Source organism: Lepidochelys olivacea (assembly GCF_965140295.1).
Source record: "Lepidochelys olivacea isolate rLepOli2 genome assembly, chromosome: 6".
In the NCBI taxonomy this organism is placed as follows: domain Eukaryota; kingdom Metazoa; phylum Chordata; order Testudines; family Cheloniidae; genus Lepidochelys; species Lepidochelys olivacea.
In genome coordinates, this window is record NC_140416.1 from 24,939,007 (window position 1) to 24,960,903 (window position 21,897).

A 21,897-nucleotide genomic window follows, 5' to 3' on the forward strand; every position below is an offset into this window, starting at 1 on the left:
TCATGTGGGAATCCATGTTAGTTTCTGGAGTACAGCTACTCCTTCTGATTCTGGTGGAGATGAGTGGCTGGTGGCTGATTTCTCACATCTCTTCGCTGGTAAATACGTATTTCCAACCAATGCCCAGGATCTGTCATAGACACTTATTTTCAAAGGGGTCTAGTTTTCTGTCTAACATTTTGATAGATCTCCAGTTCGAGGCCACATGATAGAACAAAATTGAGAATTTTCAATTCAAACGTAATCTCAGTGCTGAGTATCTTAGCTTTCCATACGTTAAGTTGAATAAGTGCTCTGGATGCCTTTCCTATCCTTGATGTCACTTCCTTCTTGAGGTCTCTGTTGGCCATGATGGTGCTGCGCAAGTAGGTGAACTATTCTACTTTCTCGATGTTTTTGTCTTCAAATGTGGTGTTACTGTTTGATGTCTGGGTTTCCAGGATGTTTATTTTAGCAGATGTCTGTTCTGAGTTCTGCCTGGCATGCTGTATTTGCCAGGCTGTCTTTATTTTTAACTTTTCAGGGGTGGTGTTCAGTGCAGGAAAATCTTGGCTTTCTAGGTATTTGCCATCTATCCATGCTATACCAGTATTTGTATTGCTAATATACTACTTTGTTATCCTGTCTATGACCATGCCAAACAACAGCAGTGATAAAATGCAGCCCTCATTTCATGCCACTCTCCACATTAAACCACTCTTGTGTGGTTGTTCCCCCCCTTAAAACACTTCTGATCTCTGCACATGGCCTTGATGATATGGCCAACTTTAGCTGGGATGCTATAGAACTGAAGAATATTCACTATGTATGTCTGTGAAGGCTGTCAAATGCCTTTTGAAAATCAGTGAAATAGGTAAGGAGGGCAGCTTGCCATTCTATACACTCTTCTATGAGGGTGCTTAGTGAGAATATCTGCTCTACAGGCTCTCTTGGGCCTCAATCCTGTTTTTCTCTAAGCTTTGCATCCACTGCCTGCATCATCGTCTTTAGTATCACACTGAAGAAGTCTTGCCCAACACCATACTGTCACCTCCACACAAACTTGTCTGGAGTGTGGGAGTGCTGGGCGTGCTACGTTCACAGTATGAGTGTTGCTATTCTCCCTCTAATTGGCACTCTGATTCTGACTGCTGCTGTGCACATACAATAGGGAGTACTCCCACACAGGACGGGCAAGTAAAGGTGCCTTAATCTCCAGACTGTGCATTTTGTAGAAAGGAGCAATATAAGTTTTGGGGGATGGAATGTTTCCTATCAGAAAGGCTTATTAAGGTAATGTATTCTATTTAAATGAAAACACAAATACATCATATGAGCAAATAAAGAAGCACTAAGGGGAAAATGTGTCTCCTAAAGAACAGACTGGATAAGTTGACTATAGTTGGCTGAGTTTTGCAGGACTCAGATGGAGAAGGAATCCTTCCTGGGCTGCACAGCAGACACTACTGCAACAGAACTGTAACTCAGCCACCTTGTGGATCTGCATTAGTAAACCCAGTTGCCCTGGCTCTTCTGTCCCCTCCTCCTGAACACAGCAGTATAGGAAGTCCCTACAGAGCTATGTTCAATGTGCAGGTGGCATGAACTCCACGTGATGTCCTTGCATCTAATCAATCTATCCCTCTGCATGGCAAAAACTGGACCAATTTCACTGCACTCATGGCCTTCTAGGCCTTAATTTGGGCTATCGTTTGGATGAGGTTGTCAGTTGTCAAATATTCTCTAAGGCAAATCAGTCAAGGCATGATTGACTGTCATGATTGACAGTCAAGGCATGATTTAAATAAAACATGAAAAAAATCCATGTTTGAGATACAGTACAGAAGAGGAATATATGAAGGTATTTCCAGATGGCCATATTTTACGCCACCTTGTGCAAAAATAACATCTTTAATTTTGGTGGTTGGTATGGCCTTATACACTGAAAGGGATTTTAAAAGTAAAAATGGAATCCACACTATCAGATTTGTTTTTAGATCATAATATTCCACAGGCTTCAAGATAACATTTGTAAAATTTTCAAGTTTGAATTAGTCACCAGTTTGGAGAGCTTTTTCCTATGCTGAAACTTACTGTTTTCTGAGCCCAGCTGCAAGGACCATGGCACTGTGATGATTAAAGCGTTTTATAATGGCAGCATTGCTACTCTCCTTTAAGGACTTTGAGGAGTTTGATGTGGATGGCACAGAGGAAACACCATAACCCTGCAAGTAAAGTAATTAACAGTTAAGTTATTCCAAACTAACTGCAGCATGGGGCACAGGTCACTTGCAGGTTTAAACTAATGTAAATAGTGGATTCTCTGTAACTTGATGTCTTCAAGCCACAATTTGAGGTCTTCAGTAACTCAACCAGAGATTATGGGTCTATTACAGGAGTGGGTGGGTGAGGTTCTGTGGTCTGCAATGTGCAGGAGGTCAAACTAGATGATCATTTTGGTCCCTTCTGACCTTCAAGTCTGAGTCTAAAAAGTGAGACCATTCCCTATTTTCCATTAGATCAGACATGTAGCAGTGATTCTGCATTTCCCATTTTCTGGGCTTTACTGAATGAACAGCATTGCAGTGTGGTTTAGAGGAATATACATAGTATTGGGAGTCCTCAGGGTCCTAATGCTGGCTCTACTGCTTATGTGCAGTGTGACCTCTTCACCTCTGCCTCGTTTCCCCATTTGTACGCTGGGGATAGCACTTCCCAACCTCACAGGGACGTTGAGAGCATTAATGCTTGTTTTGCACTTTGAACATGTAAACCTCTGTATAAATGCTAATTCTTTATTTTCAAACTGTTAGCTCCAATTACCAAATTCTTACAGAAGTTTATAGAAATCCAGTAGGCCAAGGACTGTTTAGTAAACAAATGAATAGGAATGTCGTTCACCAAATCTGTCGTCATATTTTAAATTTTATTAAGTGCTTAGGGATACAGCTTATATCATTGTAAAACAATATAAAGTTGTATTAATTTGCACTCTGACTCTAGCGACTAATTCTTCTGTTTTAACCATTAAGTCAGTGGTATCTTTGGAACTATCAAACAAGCCTTTGCTGTGTGTGGTGCAAAGCACACCTCTATAACGCAACCTGATATAACACGAATTCAGATATAATGCGGTAAAGCAGCACTCCGGGGGCCGGGCTGCACGCTTCAGTGGACTAAAGCAAGTTCGATATAACGCGGTTTCACCTATAACACGGTAAGATTTTTTGGCTGCCAAGGACAGCGTTATATCAGGGTAGAGGTGTATTTAATATTTTAAATTGATATTAAGAAGTGTTGTGTATATAGTTAACTTCATTTTAAGTACATAAGTTGGACCAAAAACGTGGTAACTTTTATATTTATCTTCGCTTTGATCTTAATCTTCTGTATTGTAGGATTCCTGTTTACCAATGCCAGGTAGCCTCTAAATGGAAAGGATTAAATAAGGAGAGGTCTATTTTAAAATAAAAAAGCTGTACAAGAATGCTTCTAGAAACAAAGTCAGATTTTATCCCAGTGTGCTTAGGAAGCCAGCTGAGGTAATGCAGCGCCATCGAATAAAGAAAAGATGCATAGCACACAGACTGAGAATACAAGTTCTGATTCTCCATCCACTACCCCAATGTATATCAGAAGTAACTCTATGCAGTTACACTGGTGTAGAACTGATGTGATTAGAATCAGACCCAGAACATCAACACAAAGAGGAGACATTCAGTGAAAAATTAGCACTGGGCACCAGAAGTTATTCAGTGGAAAGTTTGTATTTTGGTATTGTTTGCAGTCCTTTAAGCTGATAAGTTGATCCAGTTTTAAAATGTGGAAAGTCTTACTTTTTTTGTTTTACAGTCTCTGTACTTACCTCATCTAACGATTTATCCTCCAAGGCCGTTAAATCTAGCAGTGGATTTTTCACCCCTTGAGACACCATTGTTTTTAACCCTATGAGAAGGAAAAAATCCAATGTCTTCTTGCAAAGTAGTATCTAAACAAGAATATCTGTCAACACTCAGGGCTGATAAAGCGTGAGCCTCCAAGTTATCTGGACTTCAGTACCTTTTTATGATTCCATAATTTTCTTACAAACATATAGTACTAAATTACTATTAGACACCAATATATGTGCAGGAAATTTATTTCTAAAACAGCACTAGTTGTTGCCAAACTTGAATTTGTAGTTTATATCTAACCAAGCAACATGTAAGACATCAGGTACATTTTAGATTATATGGGTTTGCAGGAACCAGTGAACTGAACACTACAGGTATCAAAAAAAACCAAGGCTGTATCTATTTTAGGACACAAGTATTTCTAAAAAGTACAACGATTTTTTTTTTTAATCCTCCGAACATGTTCCGTGGTTGGGAAAAAGGGTATTGTCAGAAGGTTTTGCATGTGTCCAAGTGCTATTATGTGCAGTAACTTTCAGCCCTTTATAGCATCTATCATTAAAGTCAGTCTTTTGCTCTGTATTTTTGAAAATTATTGCAGGAATTATTCTAACTAGTTCCAGATACTTCCACCCACAATTCTGAACGTTTTCTAGTAATTCATCAATGGTACTGCCTTCAATATAAAGTATTATATTTAATTTTTCAATAGATAGTATTGACTAGTGGTTAGAACAGAGAACTGGAAGCCATAACTCCTATGTTCTATTTCCAATTCTGCCACTGTCTTACTGTGTGATCTTGGGTAAAACACTTAACTTTTTTATGCATCACTTTACACATCTGATGATGAGGTATGGCTTTTGTTTGTTTTTGCTTTGATAGTGTCCTTCAGCTGACAATCCCAGAATGAAAAGCATTCAGTATTAATATATTAAAGGATCTAATCTTCTCTCCATACATGTGTGTATCATTCGTGGATTATACACATGCATCAAGAGAAGATGACATTTTCAGAATATAACTTTGACGTTTTTCACCTCAAGGTCATGGTTTCAAATATGTCTCAGAACTGTGATGGTCAATGAAAGTAGAATGTATTCAAATGGCCTGTGAAAGAAACCAATCTTTATCCACTTTCTAGAGAACTGATTTATCACAAAACCCATGTCTGTTGCAAGTCTCAGCAGAGACATCACAGAATAAATAGTCACCTGAACAAAACTATGCCCTACTATCAGAGGTATGGTTAAGGCCCCTTCGTTGTACATTATGAGGAAGCTTTCACTGACATTATCCATGCTGCATGAGTTGTGTATAAAAAGGATTTTCTAGTGCTGGCATCTTTTAAGCACTAATTTGTTTCTAAGGATTTTAGTACAGAACCTGAAATGTCTTCCATAATCAGATACTGTAAATATATAGGTTTCAGAGTAGCAGCCGTGTTAGTCTGTATCCACAAAAAGAAAAGGAGTATTTGTGGCACCTTAGAAACTAACAAATTTATTTGAGTATAAGCATCCGATGAAGTGAGCTGTAGCTCATGAAAGCTTATGCTCAAATAAATTTGTTAGTCTCTAAGATGCCCCAAGTACTCCTTTTCTTTTTGTAAACATTCAGCGTGATCAACACTGTCTAAAGATTACATCACAGGTCTTGGCTCCTGTCATCTTGCAGCATTTATCAAATAACAGGACAAATACATAATTTTTAAAAATGAGAATGTTGGTTTTATCTGATTAATCTAATGTGGCTTTCAAAAACTTAGCTTTATTTTTTTAATTAATTTTGAAGTTTCAGTTTACTGTGGCTACCATCACAATCACCTGTTGCAGAGAAAGAAAAGCTTACCTTTTTCATCCATTTTGGCACATTCAGCAAAGAGGTCTTTTGAGCCTGTATTCAGCCTATCTCGATGGAAGTAGTGAGACTGGAAAAATCGTGTCCAGAATTCTTTTTCCGTCATATTATGTGGAACATTTTCTGCATATTTCACTTTTACTGCAAACAAACCAAAGTGTGTTTAAGCTATTTTGCAATTCAAGATACTGTTTTAATTGTTGGTGTGTGATGGAAAATGACCAAAGCTTATGTTGAATAGGCGTAAACACTTACTAACTAAAAAGATATGGAGTTTGGATTTTAAAAAGAGATGGCAATTTATGCAACAAACTGAAGTTCTGTCATGCCCAACAATGCTTATTAGGTATTGGAAACAAACACCAATAGCCTATAAACTTTGAAAATGGTATAGCTGAGCACATCTGGAAAATTTCGAAGGTCAGAAGTCTAGTTATTTAAGAGGAATCCTTCCATATTGTTCCCAAGATGGACTGGTTCTTTTTCATCCAGGACTGATCAAACTAATGTCAGTATCAGGGTCCAATCTAGCATTTGTAAATCAGATAATTTACCAACAATCTCTCATTAGAAAATTTTAGAATCGTTAAAAAAAAATCCTTCAAATGGAGAGTGGAACTTAGCATGAACATTTACTCATGGCTTAAAGGCAAAGCAAACTGAATAATTCCAGAGTCTCTTTTCAGCCTCAAGCCTTAAAATTAGGGCCGTCGAGTGATTAAAAAAATTAGTTGTGATTAATTGCATATTAATCAAACTCTTAAACCATGGAATACCATTTATTTAAATAGCTTGATATTTTCTACATTTTCAAATATATTGATTTCAATTACAACACAATACAAAGTGTACAGTGCTCACTTTATTTTTTATTACAAATATTTGCACTGTAAAAAAAATAGTATTTTTCAATTCACCTAGTACAAGTACTGTAGTGCAATCTCTTTATCATGGATGTTGACCATACAAATGTAAAATTATGTAAAAAAACCAAAACCCCTGCATTCAAAAATAAAAATGTAAAACTTTAGCGCATACAAGTCCACTCAGTTCTACTTCTTGTTCAGCCAATCGCTCAGACAAACAAGTTTGCTTACATTTGCAGGAGATAATGTTGTCCACTTCTTGTTTACAGTATCACCTGAAAGTGAGAACAGGTGTTCGAATGGTACTATTGTAGCCAGCATACGCCAGATGGACTAAAGATTCATAGGTCTCTTCATACTTCAACCACCATTTCAGAGGACATGCGTCCATGCTGATAACAGGTTCTGTTCGATAACCATCCAAAGCAGTGCAGACCAACACATGTTCATTTTCATCATCTGAGTCAGATGCCACCAGCAGAAGGTTGATTTTCTTTTTTGGTGGTTCGAGTTCTGTAGTTTCTGCATCAAAGTGTTGCTCTTCTAAGACTTCTGAAAGCATGCTCTACACCTCGTCTGTCTCAGATTTTGGAAGGCACTTCGGATTCTTAAACCTTGAGTAGAGTGCTGTAACTATCTTTAGAAATCTCACATTGGTACCTTCTTTGCGTTTTGTCAAATCTGCAGTGAAAGTGTTCTTAAAATGAACAACATGTGCTGGGTCATCATCTGAGACTGCTATAACATGAAATATATGGCAGAATACAGCTAAAACAGAGTAGGAGACATAATTCTCCCCCAAGGAGTTCAGCCACAAATTTAATGCATTATTTTTTTAATGAGCATCATCAGCATGGAAGCATGTCCTCTGGAACGGTGGCCAAAGCATGAAGGTGCATATGAATGTTTAGTATATCAGGCACGTAAATACCTTGCAATGCTGGCTACAAAAGTGCCATGTGAATGCCTGTTCTCTCTTTCCAGTGAGATTGTAAACAAGAAGCAGGCAGCATTATCTCCTGTAAAATATAAAGAAACTTGTTTGTTTTAGCGATTGGCTGAACTAGAAGTAGGGCAGAGTGAACTTGTAGGCTCTACAGTTTTACATTTTGTGTTTAAGTGCAGTTATGTAACAACAACAACAATCTACATTTGCAAGTTGCACTTTCACCATAAAGAGATTGCACTATGGTATTTGTATGAGGTGAATTGAAAAATACTATTTCTTGTTTGTTTAATTACAAATATTTGCACTGTAAAAATGGCAAAGTGAGCACTGTCTACTTTGCATACTGTGTTGTAATTTAAATCAATATATTTGAAAATGTAGAAAAACATCCACAAATATTTAATACATTTCAGTTGGTATTCTATTGTTTAACAGTGCAATTAAAACTGCGATTAATATTTTTAATCGCGTGAGTTAACTGCGATTAATCGACAGCCCTAAAATATTTCCAGAACCTACAAAAAACACCACACTGAAGTAAGACCACATAAGAAGTGCAGAAGGGAGTAGGAGGGAATGTTCAGAAGCCCTGTACATTTTACCAACAGAAACAAGTGTAGGACTAACCCTCTAGTCTTCTAATGATAAAACATAAAATCAACTTGGCGTGCTTTGTATCACATATGTATTGATTTTTCTGCCTACCTGCAGGATAAGTCCTGAATATGGATTCAATAATATCTGAAGTTAAGTTATACCTCAGACCATTGCAGCCATCTGTTTGAGGCCGAACATCAGCCTATGGGAATAACATAAGAATATTGTCAAACTGGGTAAAATCTTGTTATGGGTTGAGTTAAAACTTTGTTAAAACTGATGTGTGAACCCACATTTAAGATAGCTGTAAGAGAGAATTAACCTATATAAACAAAAACAGTAGTAGAGTGGGTAGTTTTTTTTTTTAAGCCACAGTACAAAATGAAGAGCAGCTTTGATCGTCTCTTAAGGAAACTAATTTATTTGCTTACAGACAATGTCTTTCATTATAAAATTGTCTTTTCAGGTGGGAAGAAGGATTTATCAATTTAAAAAAAAAAAGGACTGAATACACACATTTCTTGGCTAAGAAAAGAGCCTACAAATATCTGAAGGTATAAAGAAAAAGGGCAGAGGAAGTATCATACAAGGAGTAAGAAAATGAAATAGAGAAAAATTTAGGTTAGATATCAGGAAAATCTTTCAGATGGAGCGGTATAACAGAATATGGAAGTATAACAGGAAATAGAGGAAACCTCCTTTCTCATTACATTTATAAATAGACCAGACAGAATACTTTAGGGTATATGCAGAGAACAATCCTGCACTGACAAGGAGATTGGCTTAACTTCTGAGACTATGGAAAGATAATGGATACTCTTGTTTAGAATTGGGGAATTTCACTTACAAAAAACACCACATTAAAACTCAAGGCAGGGCCTTTTTTTTTGTATTGCATTAGGTAGAAAAAGATTTCAAAGCAAATTGTATTTGGGGTAAAATTTAAATTCATCCACATTTTACAGAGAAAGTCTAGTCAAGAAATAAATGTTTTTGTTTTAAAATCCTTCCTATGCTATGTAGGTCAAACGTACCAGAAAAGCTGCAGAGATGCCCACATCCTGCTTACTAGGTGCCACAGAATTATCCACAGCATTCAAGCTTAAACGGTTGGCCCAGAATTCTTCAGCACTAATTACTTGGCTCACAACGAGATCTTTATAAAGCTGAAACAAAACAGGATCTTCTTGCAGCATTCTAGTAAAAGAATGTATTGAATAAAATTGAAACATTCCACACTAATTTGGCAGGATTTCCATGTCAATAAGCCATATGGGTTCCTGAAGCGAACAGATCAGTGAGGTAAGAAACGCACAGCATTGTCAAATAAAAGTTAATTAGTTGTACAAGTGAGATATTGAGGCCAATACTACTATTCATATTGGTCAAAGGGGAGAGACAAAGGGTTTGTCCGCATGAGGACACTCAGTTGATTTGTTTTCACTTCCCTGGAAGTGTGAAGTTCACAAGCATTAGTTTAAAAGGCATTAAACCCCTGTGTGGTCACTCATTCAGCAGTAAAATGGCCGTAGTTCACTGTAGCTTAATCCTCACTTAAGAAGAGTCTACCCAGGTTTAATGTGTTTTAATTTATGCACTTTAATTTCACATCTTTAGTTGATTCATCTTAACTTTTGTGAGTGTCCTTGTGTAGACAAGCCCTAAACAGAAACAAAGCTGCTGGATGAGGGATAGTTTTAATGGGCAAAAATGGTGATCCCTAGAGAGAAGTTAATACAAGACAGCACCCACAAAAAGAAAAAAGTTACTTGCCTTATAGTAACTGGAGTTTGAAAGCTGTTAATGTATAGTCACTCTTGGTGCCCACGGGGTTGAGATCAGAGTCTTAGTCTTTTGGCCAGCACTATCCAGTGGGGATGCACATGCACCCTGAGTATCTTCATGCTCCTGTTCCAAGGACATAAAGGGCAGAGCATGCCCAACTACCACTATTTCCTTCACCATCACAGAATCCAGATGTTCTAGGACTCCATAGTAGCAGGGAAGAAGGATGGGTCACGGAATATACATGGAAAACACATTTCAAAGAATTTTTTTTTCCTAAGTGGTTATTGATAAATATTCCATTCTTGATGACTCACAAGCAGTGACCTGATGCAAGTAGGTAGGTGCCTGGAGTTTACTTAAAGATTGAAGCACAGCACCAAACCTCAATGCTTCTACCAGGGAACACATTTACTAAAATATGGATTGAACCACAAATAACTTCTTTTCAGGTGTCTGAAACAGGTATGCTTTGCCAGGCAGCTGTTGGGTACCTAAACTAGCTAATTTGTAACAAATCTTAATGTAGACTGAACACACATGGATAGCCTCTGGGCTGATGCTGCTCGACCTTTCATTTTCTCAGCAAATGCTGTAAATTGATTCGGAGAGGTCCTGAAGGATTTAGTCCTTTGCAAATAAATGGATAGAGCTCTGCAAATAATTTAAGGTGTGCAGCCTAACCTCCCCCTGATTAATATGTAATTTAGGGAAGAATATTGGTAAGTGAATCATTTGGGCAAGAACTTGGGATGGGGTGTAAGTGATACCTTTATCTCTAAGAAATACGGCATAGGGAGGTCCTGTCATAAGAGCCTATATTGTCCCAACTCTAATTAGCTGATGTAACTGCTACTAAAAAGGGATGTTTTCATAGATAAGTCAAGCACAGGGCTAAAGGTTCAAATGGGAGGAGGGGGAAGAGCATTAAGTATGCCACAACCACATTAAGGTACCGGGAGGTTTCCTTACTAGTGGAAAAACATATAAGGCCTTTAAGGAATTACACCACAAGGGGGTGAGGAAGGTGTAATAAGCAGAAGGGGCTATGAGGTGCACTCTAACAGAGCTAATCAACAGTCCAAAACTCTTTAGAGCAAGCAAGCAATCCAAAAGAGGAGGGACCTGGTTGTCAATAGGCTGTGATTCACGTTGTTTACAGCAAATCCTGGATCTTTTCCATTTAGCAGCATAAATTAGTCCTATTCTGGACTAACACATGTTCCTCAGATGTCCAGAATGATCTGTCTGACGACATCCACTCAGTAGCCAAGCAGTGAGATGGAGGGAGGCTGGATTTGGATGCGAGTTGTTCATGTTGTCTTGAGAGATTAAGTTTGATAGAAGAGGAAAGGTTTTCAATGGATGAACTGGTAACAGCATCAGCTTCAGGTACCAAAGCTATCTCAGCCAGGCGGGAGCTATCATGATAACTGTGGCCGCATCCTAACTGCTATTCCTCAGCACCACGGGAATCAGGGATTGGCTTGTAAGCGTACATCATCCCTGGTAAATCACTGAATAAGGAATGTTTAACAGAGATCCTGGAGCAGAATCTGACATACTACTTGCTCTTGTCTGTTGTGAGTAGGTCTATTGAAGGATGCAGCAGAAAACAGAATCCTTGATCATCCACTGGTGGTCTGATGAAAAATGTCTGCTCTAGCAGAACATTTGAGCTTTCTGTAGACCTGGAAGATACCTGGTGCTAAATGCACCAGTTCCATAGCAAAACCATGTCCTTCAGCCATAATGGGGATGAATAGGCCCCTCCCTGCCTGTTTATATAAAACGTGGCCATTGTGTTGTATTTCATAACTTGACCAGTCAGTCCTTGAGTCAATGGTAGGAACATGGCCCAGGATTTGTGAAGAGCTCTGAGCTCCAATATGTTTATATGTAGTAGAATCTCCTGATGATGGTCCAGGTATGCTCCCAAACCCTGAAAGGGACAGGAAGATGGAGTGGGCATAGTATGGAACTGTAGAGAATATCCGTTATCAGGTTCCAAGACTCCTTGAAAAACTGAAGGAGATTCCCAATTGCATGTGTGTAGGGAGTGGCACAAGAAGGAAGGGTGTTGATCCAGTAGACCGATCAGAGCGACTCTCAACCAGCCGACTGAAATAATAATTTAGATAGACGGAGAATGGGATGAAGTCATAGCCAAGACAGAAGAGCTCCTTTTATGAAAATGCTGCCTCGTTCTTGGAAGCTTTGAGTTTCTCTAGTGAAAGAAGGTACCAGATGATGGTCTCTGTTTGGCATAAGTGTGAGGTCTTCCCTATTTTGTCCGGGGGAGAGTCTTCCCTGCCTGAATCAGAGGCTGGGTGCATTGAGTGGTCTAACAAAAAAAAAAAAAAAAGTAAGAAATCCCAAATCTTTAAAGTCCTTTGGGCCATAATTAACTTAACTTGAGGTGGCTGGACTAATGGGATCAGGTGATAGTAAGTTGAACATCTGGGCCTCATAAAAAGGCTTGAGAGAGAACAGTTGGAGAGAAAGCTTTGCCAGAGGCCCCAGACAACAAGAAACTCCTGGAGGGATAAGGAACCAAAGGGAGCAAGTTAAGCTCCTATGGGCGGCCTTGAGCTATGAGTTTGCAAGAAGGTCCTTGGGATGAGACACACTGGGGGGGAACTTACTATGAAAATGACTCCAGGAAAACCAGCCTAAAAATCAGTGCTGTATTACAGCCACAGGGAAGGATTTAAAGTATGGCTGTCAATCACAGTTAATGCTTGTGACTAACTGAAAACAAAATTAACATGTTAATAGTTTTAACAGTATTAATTGCATACCTCTGGAAGGGGAAGGAGGCATCGGCTGTGGAGGGACCCTACAGTGCCCAGTCAGGTGCAATAACCCAATCTGCCTCCGGAGGGCAGGAAGAGGAGAGAAGAGAAGAGGAAGTGGCTATCATCCCAGCTCCAGTGGAGAGGAAGGGATCCTGACCCTGCTGTGCCCCACTGCCCCCAGCCGGCCCCTCGCTCTGGGGACCAACCTCCCCGCACACCCTATTGTCCTTGGCCGGCTCCTTGCTCTGGGGACTACCCCCTCTGTGTTCCATTGCCCCGACTGGCCCCTTGCTCCCGGGGGGCACCCCATAGAGAACAGAGGCCTGGTGAGCTCAGCCTCCCTGCACCAGCCTCTACAGTACTTGTATGAGGTGAATTGAAATACTATTTATTTTGTTTATCTTCTTTGCAGTGCAAATATTTGTAATAAAAAATATAAAGTGAGCACTGTACACTTTTTATTGTGTTGTAATTGAAATCAATCTTTGAAAATGTACAAAACATCCTAAAATATTAAATAGAATACCACTTATTTAAACAGTGCTATTAAAACTGATTAATTGCAATAAAATTTGTTTAATAGCTTGACAGCCCTAATTTAAAGGTGGCCCAGAAGAGGCTGAGAACAGAATCCAGAAGGTGGGCTGAAGAGTAACCCAAAAGGGGCAGAAGAATTGTTTGTCTGACCTTCGCTATCCAAGAGCGAGACTGAACTTTAAGTGTAACCAGGCCGTAGCACCAGGTTGCTTGAAGAATATGACCGCTGCAAAACAGATCAGCCAACAAAAGGAAGCGCGGGACTGGAAGAACCACTGCGATGTTATGTACTGACATGAGGAGGAGCTCTGACAGCAACTTTCACCCAACAACAGTCTTGCACAGTGAGTTTCTGTCAGAGATATGAGCCTTTCCAAGACAAAAAGGCATCTGGGATGCCCATTGTTAACTGGAATTGCTACCTGGCAAAAGGGACAATACTTAAAGCCATGTAGTTTAATCCGTACTGACAAGAACATCCTGATCAGAGGTTCAGGGGGAGGGAGGGAGGGAATCAAAATAAGGAAGGTAAACATTTCCAAAATCAAGTAACTATCCTAGCACTAATATAAATATATATACACAATTATCTATAAAGATTATGAAAAAGGTTGCATTGAGACCTGGACACTGAGGAGCTCCATTTTGCAGTTATGGATGGTGAGAAGGAACTGAGCGGCAGAGGGACCCACTCTGCCCTTCGTGTCCTTGGTACAAGGACACTTAAGGTGCACGTGTAGCCCCAAAGGACAATGCTGGCCAAAAAAGACTCCAGTCCAAGCACATGCTCAGCAAGCAGAATATATAAATATGGAGAACTCAAATAGCCTATGTTTAGTTTCTTGTAGGCAGTGTATTTATTGCACCTCACATGTTAAGACAGTTAAAGAAGAATTTTCTACTCAAATTCTCACATTACCCATCAGAAATTCTAATCTAGAAATACTACAGAAGTAGACAGAAATCAGTTTGAGAAGGTTATTTAGAAAGGGGTAGTTTAAAAAAAGCCTAATTACTAATGACATAGCAAATTCTAGCCTGCAAACCCTCCATCATGTCCTTTCTAAATAGATACAACGAAAAATTCTATTTTTTTTTTAAAACACAAACCTGGAGTTTTCCAATTCTTCAAAATTATACAGCTGTTCCTACTCTTTAAAAATACTGTAATATTTAATGAACTGTGCACTCGAGTCTTATTTGCCATCCCGCTGAACACAAGTCTATTTAGAAAAATGGTATAGCTATGTTCAATTTAGGAAGGAAACTGATTGGATAGAAAAAGTATTTGTATTCCAGGATTGGGGAGGAAATGAATAGATTCCAATGCATCACTTATCTTGCTCCACTTGTCTGCTAGAAGGAAGTAATTTCTAGTCTCTCTCTGAAATCCATTGATCCTTATAAGGTAACAGGTTAGTCACAAAGCTTTTAACAAAATAAATGGCTTGCTTACATAAGTCCTGTGAAATGAAAACATGCCCAGAGGAATTTCACCAGAATCTAAAGCCAACAGATTTTTACTACTGAAGTAGAACACAAAAAGCATTTTTGTGCTACAGCAATATAGCTCAAGAACTGTTCACAAGTCATAAACATTTATGTTGTAATTAAAGATCTTCTCCTTCTCCCTTCCCACTTTACCTGTTCTTTTCCTCAAGTTCTTTATTTGCTTTCCTCTTGAATTTGGGTAACAGCTGCTGAAGAAGGTCCTTCACTGCATCTCGCTCCTTCACTGCTGTGCTTTCATTAGAGAAGTGGAAGTTGGTTGTGTCCCCTGCATGCAGTACCAGCTGTAGTTGAATTTTAGCCTTTCCTTCCGGACTGATTTTCTGGCCTAGAATATATAAAGAACAGCAATTAGTGATACAAGTACATTTATGTAACAAACTTTCTCCACAGATCATTCATTTATATGCCGTTGTCGGTATCATCCCATTAAATCCTGATATCCCACATTGGTGGTATTATAGCACATTTCTTCCAGCCCTGGAAGAGAAGCATGCTGCTGCCTCTACAAATTAGCTTTAAAAGCTGCATCTCACTTTTCCCCACTGCAACCAAAGACATCCTGGCCCAGATCCTGAGCTGCAGCAGAGTACTCCTTGGCCACCTTTATGTTCCACCTTTGCTAGTTTTCTAGCAAAACTCAGAGCAGCCCTCAGAGTTTCTGTTCCCTCCAAGTTGCAGGACCTAGCAATGGCCCCATGGTGCTGCTTATAGCAGCTGGAGATCACTAAGGCATAAGGATACCTGAGCCCTTCCTCCTTTCCCATAGCCACAGAGAAAAAGGAGATACAGGACCAACTAGGGGAGATCGACACCACCCATAGTGAATATCTACCCGCTTCTACATTGAGGCATTATCTTATTTGCATTGCTTCCCTAAAACCCGCAAAAACTGCCCTACCACACCTCAAGATCTGAGCCCCTTTCTCCAATATAACCCCACTGTATACCAGATTTTAATCTAGATTTTCAAAGATGAGAGGCTAGTATAATGAACCATCAGACCACATAACTCTACCAAACTTTAATCAATTTATTGTGAGCTGGGTTTTATAGAATAGACTGTGGCAGAGCTAGATGCACATCCTAATTAGCCGAAAATGGGTTAGATAGTTCCCTCTTGGGGCCCATAAATCCTGTATCCTCCAAAACAAGACATATGGCCTAGTGATTTTCCATTAGGCTACAATACATATTTCTGCTTCCAAGCGATTGCAGAGATTAACAAATTGGAAAAATGAAAAAAAAAATTAAGAAATTTGGGGTCTATATTAAAAACACCTGAAAATTTTTTGAATTGCAGAATCTTCTATGCCTGTAATTTACTCCTGGTTCCACTCATGCTTGCCAGAAAGAATAATCTAATGAAATGCCCAAATTGGCCAAATACATGTGAAATAAGGTTTGAGTTTTATTTAAATATTTACTGATAATTTGCATACAAGAGCAATAGATAAAATAGAAAGTGCTTTCACTTACATTTTATATCTGCATACATATGGCTGACTGTGAATCGGTCTTTGCCTTCAGGTGCCCATGCTATCCTTTCAGCCATAAGGTAGAGAGCCCCATCCTGTTTCTTTTGACGCACCTTCTTTACTATCAGTAACACTTCCTCAGATGATGTTGCCATGATGGCTATAAGGTGCTATTAAAAGCACATGGTACTGTTAGTTACTTAATTCAATAGCAATTAGTACAGTATTTCCATTGACCGATTTTTCCCCCCAGTATTCCAACTTGTTTCAAGACATTAAGACTTGCATTTTCACTTCAATACTTACATTCTGTAAACTAACAGCAGCATATAGTCACTGTCCAAGCCTTATGAGACACACTCTGAGCTTCACTTTATATATGCAGTCAAACATTTTCGGATTAAATACAATAATCACATACAAATATAATAATCCACAGCCATATTATACCTAGATTTCTTTTCCAATCCTCCTTGTGCTCCAGCTACACCTACATTTCATCTAATTCCTATATTTTCTATTTCTCTTTTATGTTTCTTTACTGGTTTGTCCAGTTGTGAAGAGGGCTTATACCTCAGAGAGCATGTACATTCCAAATCCCCTGTGGCATTTCATAATGCTTTCCTTCTGTGATAGGAACTCTATAGGTTAAAACTATTTGGAAGGGGAGAGGGACGAAAGTATCGTAGACTTACACGTTCTTGCAACTGTGTACCTCCCAAGTAAAAAAGATGAACCAGTTACTTTCCCCTTCCTTCAGCACGATCCACTGATTACCATGCAAGACTTGAATGAGACTTCAGACACAATCATAATTTTAACTGGCCTATTTATTTTGTTCCAAAAATACTCAGGATCTAATCTTGCAACAACAGAAAAGAATGTTTCAGAGCAGCAGCCATGTTAGTCTGTATTCGCAAAAAGAAAAGGAGTACTTGTGGCACCTTAGAGACTAACAAATTTATTTGAGCATAAGCTTTCGTGAGCTTCAGCTCACTTTATCGGATGCAGTGCTTAAAAGCTCACGAAAGCTTATGCTCAAATAAATTTATTAGTCTCTAAGGTGCCACAAGTACTCCTTTTCTTTTTGCACAAAAGAATGAGAGTTTTGTCATTGACTTCAATAAGATCTTTTGTAATTGGGAGGAAGGATAATGGGAGTGCCAATATCTTTTTTCCTTTATAGTTTTCCCAATCTTAAATTTCTCAAGAGAACAGATAAACAGTAACATACAAATTTTACTGTATTCCATCACTACACATTTCACTCCTATCAGAATGACATGAAGTTTCCTTCAGTACTATATCCTTTACATATTTTATTCCCATCCTACTCCTGCAGTTTTATTTGCCATGTACCTTACAGCCCCCTCCTCACTTTGCTACGAGTGTATTAAGTAGTTTTAGAAATCCTTTCAATACTTTGAATATGTACATGTACATGTACATTTGCTTATTTTAATTGCCAAGATCTACATCAATACTTTAAAAGAACATCTGTACCATATTTTACCACGTATTAATAGGCATCAGAAACCAATATACATATCCATTTATACTTACGTATGGATATGTTTTTAAACTGGATTTTAAATACTGTACAATGTTGAAGATAAAAATCCAATTGTTTTAAATTTGAACATCTATATAGATAATTAGTAATGACCAGCGCTCTGCTCAGTGAAAATCTTATAAGCTGAGCAATCAGACAAGTGTATTAAGTACAATATTTATGAGAGAAGATGTTGAGTAGAAGATGTATCTGCACGTAGGCTTTGGTCCAGAACCAGATCAACAGTTTTGCTATTGACTTCAATGCTGCAGTATTGGGCGCTTATATGATTTCTGCCTGTTTGTGACAAAACTGTGGTTATCACTAGAATACTTAGTATTTAGGGTGCTATAGCTAGAGAAGTTCTGGTAATACTTTGCTTCAGAGGCAAAATGAGACATGTATGAAGCCAGTATTTCAAGAGAGCACCCAGGATATTCTGTGCCATTTCCCCTTCCCCCCAATACCACTATTCTTTCCTGGTATTATTTAGGACACCCATCTCCTTTAAGATTTAAAACCTTCCCAGCTCTGGCTCTGCAGCCTCCCACAGGATTCTTACCCTTGCTGGAAGTAAGAGATTTGGCCATAGAATGAGAACTTCAATGTTTTCTCAATAGTGTAGATTTTAACAATTTTCTCACTTGTTATTTTTAAATTATATACCCCACGTTTACTACAGTTGAAAGAGGGCAGAACTGCACTAAAGGCGATGGACTTCAAATCACACTGAATTGAGATGAATTAAAGGCATTTTCATGCTTAGGCTTAGCCTATTGTGCAGTTATACTTTCTCAGCTAGGTAATGTTTCCTCTATAAACATCTGATTTTCCAAATGAGAAAAAAATATCAGCTGTTCCTGATTTATCTAACAAAGACAATATTTCTGGCACTGTACTTTGCAGTGTGCAGCTTCTGAATGCATAATATCCCACAAGTAGCTTGTTCCATTGTCTGGGAAACTGAATGCACTAAATCAGTGCTCTTCTGTTCTTTTTTGGTCATTGCTACTTCTTTTGCTTTCATGCCTCTGTAATAACTGCACTTTAAAGATGACAGCTCTGACATAACTCTGTCTGCAAACTACTTGCAAGCAGCAAACATTATCCAAGATAGGGGGAAAAAAACCCTGGAGTCCTCTTTAAACAGTGCATTAAGAATCAAAATATTTCACTAATCAGGGTTTAAAAAAATACTATACACCTACAACCTAACAAGACGAAATGGCTCCACCAGTTCGGTTCTGAGGTATTACTAAAATAGAAATCCAAATGCTTCTCCTCTAATTGCTGGTGGGAAAACTCTCTTTTGTATCATCTCTAGATAATAAGTGTCTTCTCCACCATTTAAAACTTTCTAGCTGCTGTGAGGGAGGAAAAGTTTCCCAATACTCTACCCCCCCCACTCCCTTTTTTGGGGCACTTTCTCTTGAATGTCTGCAGCAGCACTGTGAAAGTGACATGATTCATGACAATATCACTGCTGCTCCCAGGGGTCTGAACTACAGTCCTCAAGCTGACAAGTTTTGTTAATTTTAATCTACTGGTTTTTTTAGCAAAACTATAAATTAGCAGTAAAGGCATTGGAGTTGTCTAGTTGAAACTCAGAAAGATGGCTCTTTGTCAGTTTACACTTGCTTCAAATTTGAAAGATTACCTTTGCAACTCTGAAGGGTAGAAACCCAGTTTTATTTAAAAGCTTTAATTCTGCAGAAATTGATAGTTAAGAGACCCCCACTCAAGACCGGTAAGTGGACTTTACATGCCAAGTACTAAGCAATATGAAAAGACAACTTGTTAGACACAGGTTTTCGCTGCTTTGCATAGACATGTATCCCTGATAGTAACTTATCTATGAAACATGAGGTTATGTTGTTGAACATGTGTGTTCTGCAACAGGGCCTTTGAAATAATAAAATAGGTAATATTTTCAAAAAGCATGTAGATAAATCAGTGGTTCCAACTTGTGGGTAGGACTCCATGGAGGAGGCACAAAACTTCTCCCAGGACTGACACTTTCAGCTGTACATGACTACTGACACCACTCATCCTGCAGCATAAGTGGTGTGTTAAAAAAATGAAAACAAAGGAAGACTGAGCTGCAAGGGTTGTTTATTTCCCAGCCCATTTCTGAATATTCCCCATGAAATTGGGAAAGGGGGGGTAAATGCAGCATGGGAAGAGTCCAGCAAAAATTGGACCGCAGTAGTGGGGAAAAGGATCTTCAACATACCCACTTTCAATTCCCTAGTTGGTGGATTAAGTCAGGCAGAGACAAGCTAGCAGCTACTTTTAAGCCACCTGCCTGGCTTCTTTGTTTCTCTTTAATTAGCTCTCCCCTACCATTCCTTTTCTCTGCTCCTTCTAGAGTAGCCAAGTAACATAGTGGCACCAGGGGATCTTGCCTATTCCCCTCCCACATGGATTGCTTTGGCAAGTGAGATTTGGATAGAGAAGAGAGGCCTCCAGTACCCCTGCTAATAGTCCTGATTTGGCTGAGACAAAAATGGGTTTTGAAATGGTCCTAGGCTTCTATGACAGGTGGACAAGAAAGGGAGCTCATCTGTCATGTTACTGTAAGGAAGGGTAGAGCACAACAAGTTGTTCTTATTAGGCAAGCAAGGCAACAAGCTGAAAAACTCTGGAACTTATGTTTTGGCCTGTCTACACAATAAGTCTGAACCCCTGGCATGGTTAGAAGCTTCTGTGGTCTAATGTAGTAAAAATTTTAGTTGCAGTGAGACTAGAAGAAACAACACATTATTTGCTTAAGTGAGAGAGAAAACTAAGATGTGAATGTGTGTCAGATGCCACCACTTTTTAAATCGGTGGAATTTTCTTTTAGATTTTGGAAAAGGGAGAGTGGTGCTATCATTTCTTTGCCTTTAAATTACTTTGTATATAGGCCTAATGGCTGTAATCTCCAGCTAAATTTCCCAATATCAAACCTCTGAATCTTGAAGTTTCATTTCAACTACAGTTTCAAGGTCACAAGTAAAAGGAATACCGTAGTTTCCTGCCCTCTTTGGTACTTCTCGCTATCTTGGATTTTATGGCAAGACAGCAATGCTGAACAATAGACAATTACTGGTGACATTTCCATCTCTCTCCTTCCTTAACCTTTTGTTCCAGTTTTATCCCTCCCTTTCCCAAGTTTCAGTGTCTCATGTATACACCAAACAGAAAAAGATCACCCAATCTGTTGATGCCATCTGTGCTTCTGCACAGGGGTGCTTTTAACAGCACAGAGCACGGAGTGGTGACCAGGGTCAACTGGGCTAGCAACAGCACACGGAGATGTGAGCAGACCCACCTCAGTCAAAACACGTGGCAACAGGGTCTCAAATGGGAGGCTGATTCTTTTAAGGAAAAAAAAATGAAGAGAGGGAGGAGGTAAGCCTCACAACTATTTACGGAACTATAACCTAAACCTTGATCCTACGAGCTGCTCCACACAAGCAGACGTTCACACCCACACGGGGTTCTGCAGAGGCGCAGAAGTCCACCTGCATAAAGCAGCTTGCGTGATCAAGGTATATACTTTAGGGAGGCACAGCATGATTATCTAAGCTGGGTTGCAACCAGACCATCAGGCATCAAATCCTGATCATTACACAATGGCATTTTTTTATCTTTAACAAACACACGAGCAGGACCTTGGTTTTACCTCATTTGGAAGGGCACAGGGTCAGCAGGGCAACATTCCCACACGTTACACACTGCTGGATCAGTCCCACCTCAGAGAGAGGAGCATGTTCCTGCCACCACGCGCCCCTGGGTCCTCTCCCGCCCAGCTTGCCCTGTCATTCCCTCAACCCGGCTGCACGCCCTCCCCCACGTCCGAGCACACCGCGTGTGTCAATAAATCCGCCTCTTCCCCCGGCCGCATCCCGCTCAGCGGTAGCCCCCAGGGCAGGACAAGCCGAGCCGCCCTCGCCCGGCGATAGCTGGGGAGCCCGGAGCAGCGGGGGCCGGAGGCGGCCGGAACGCGTTGTGCTCTCGGGCTGTCAACGCCGGCTCGCAGGTGCCTCGCTCCCCGCCAGGAGCCAGCACAGGGACCCCGGCCCGGCCCATCCCCTCCCGCACAGACACGA

General features: G+C 39.6%; 1 protein-coding gene across 1 annotated transcript in view; it reads right to left on the reverse strand.

The window, feature by feature from the left end:
* The window catches only part of GTF2H1 (general transcription factor IIH subunit 1), a 36,275-nt gene that overhangs the window by 14,102 nt on the left and 276 nt on the right, over window positions 1-21,897 (reverse strand). Inside the window, exons 2-8 of the mRNA XM_084632271.1 lie at window positions 16,253-16,421; window positions 14,909-15,101; window positions 9,179-9,341; window positions 8,253-8,346; window positions 5,724-5,873; window positions 3,845-3,924; window positions 2,074-2,204 (exon numbers count right to left, since the gene is read on the reverse strand). Coding sequence (XP_084488397.1) covers window positions 2,074-2,204; window positions 3,845-3,924; window positions 5,724-5,873; window positions 8,253-8,346; window positions 9,179-9,341; window positions 14,909-15,101; window positions 16,253-16,406 — 965 coding nt within the window. The 5' untranslated portion in view covers window positions 16,407-16,421. The remainder of the gene's footprint in view (window positions 1-2,073; window positions 2,205-3,844; window positions 3,925-5,723; window positions 5,874-8,252; window positions 8,347-9,178; window positions 9,342-14,908; window positions 15,102-16,252; window positions 16,422-21,897) is intronic.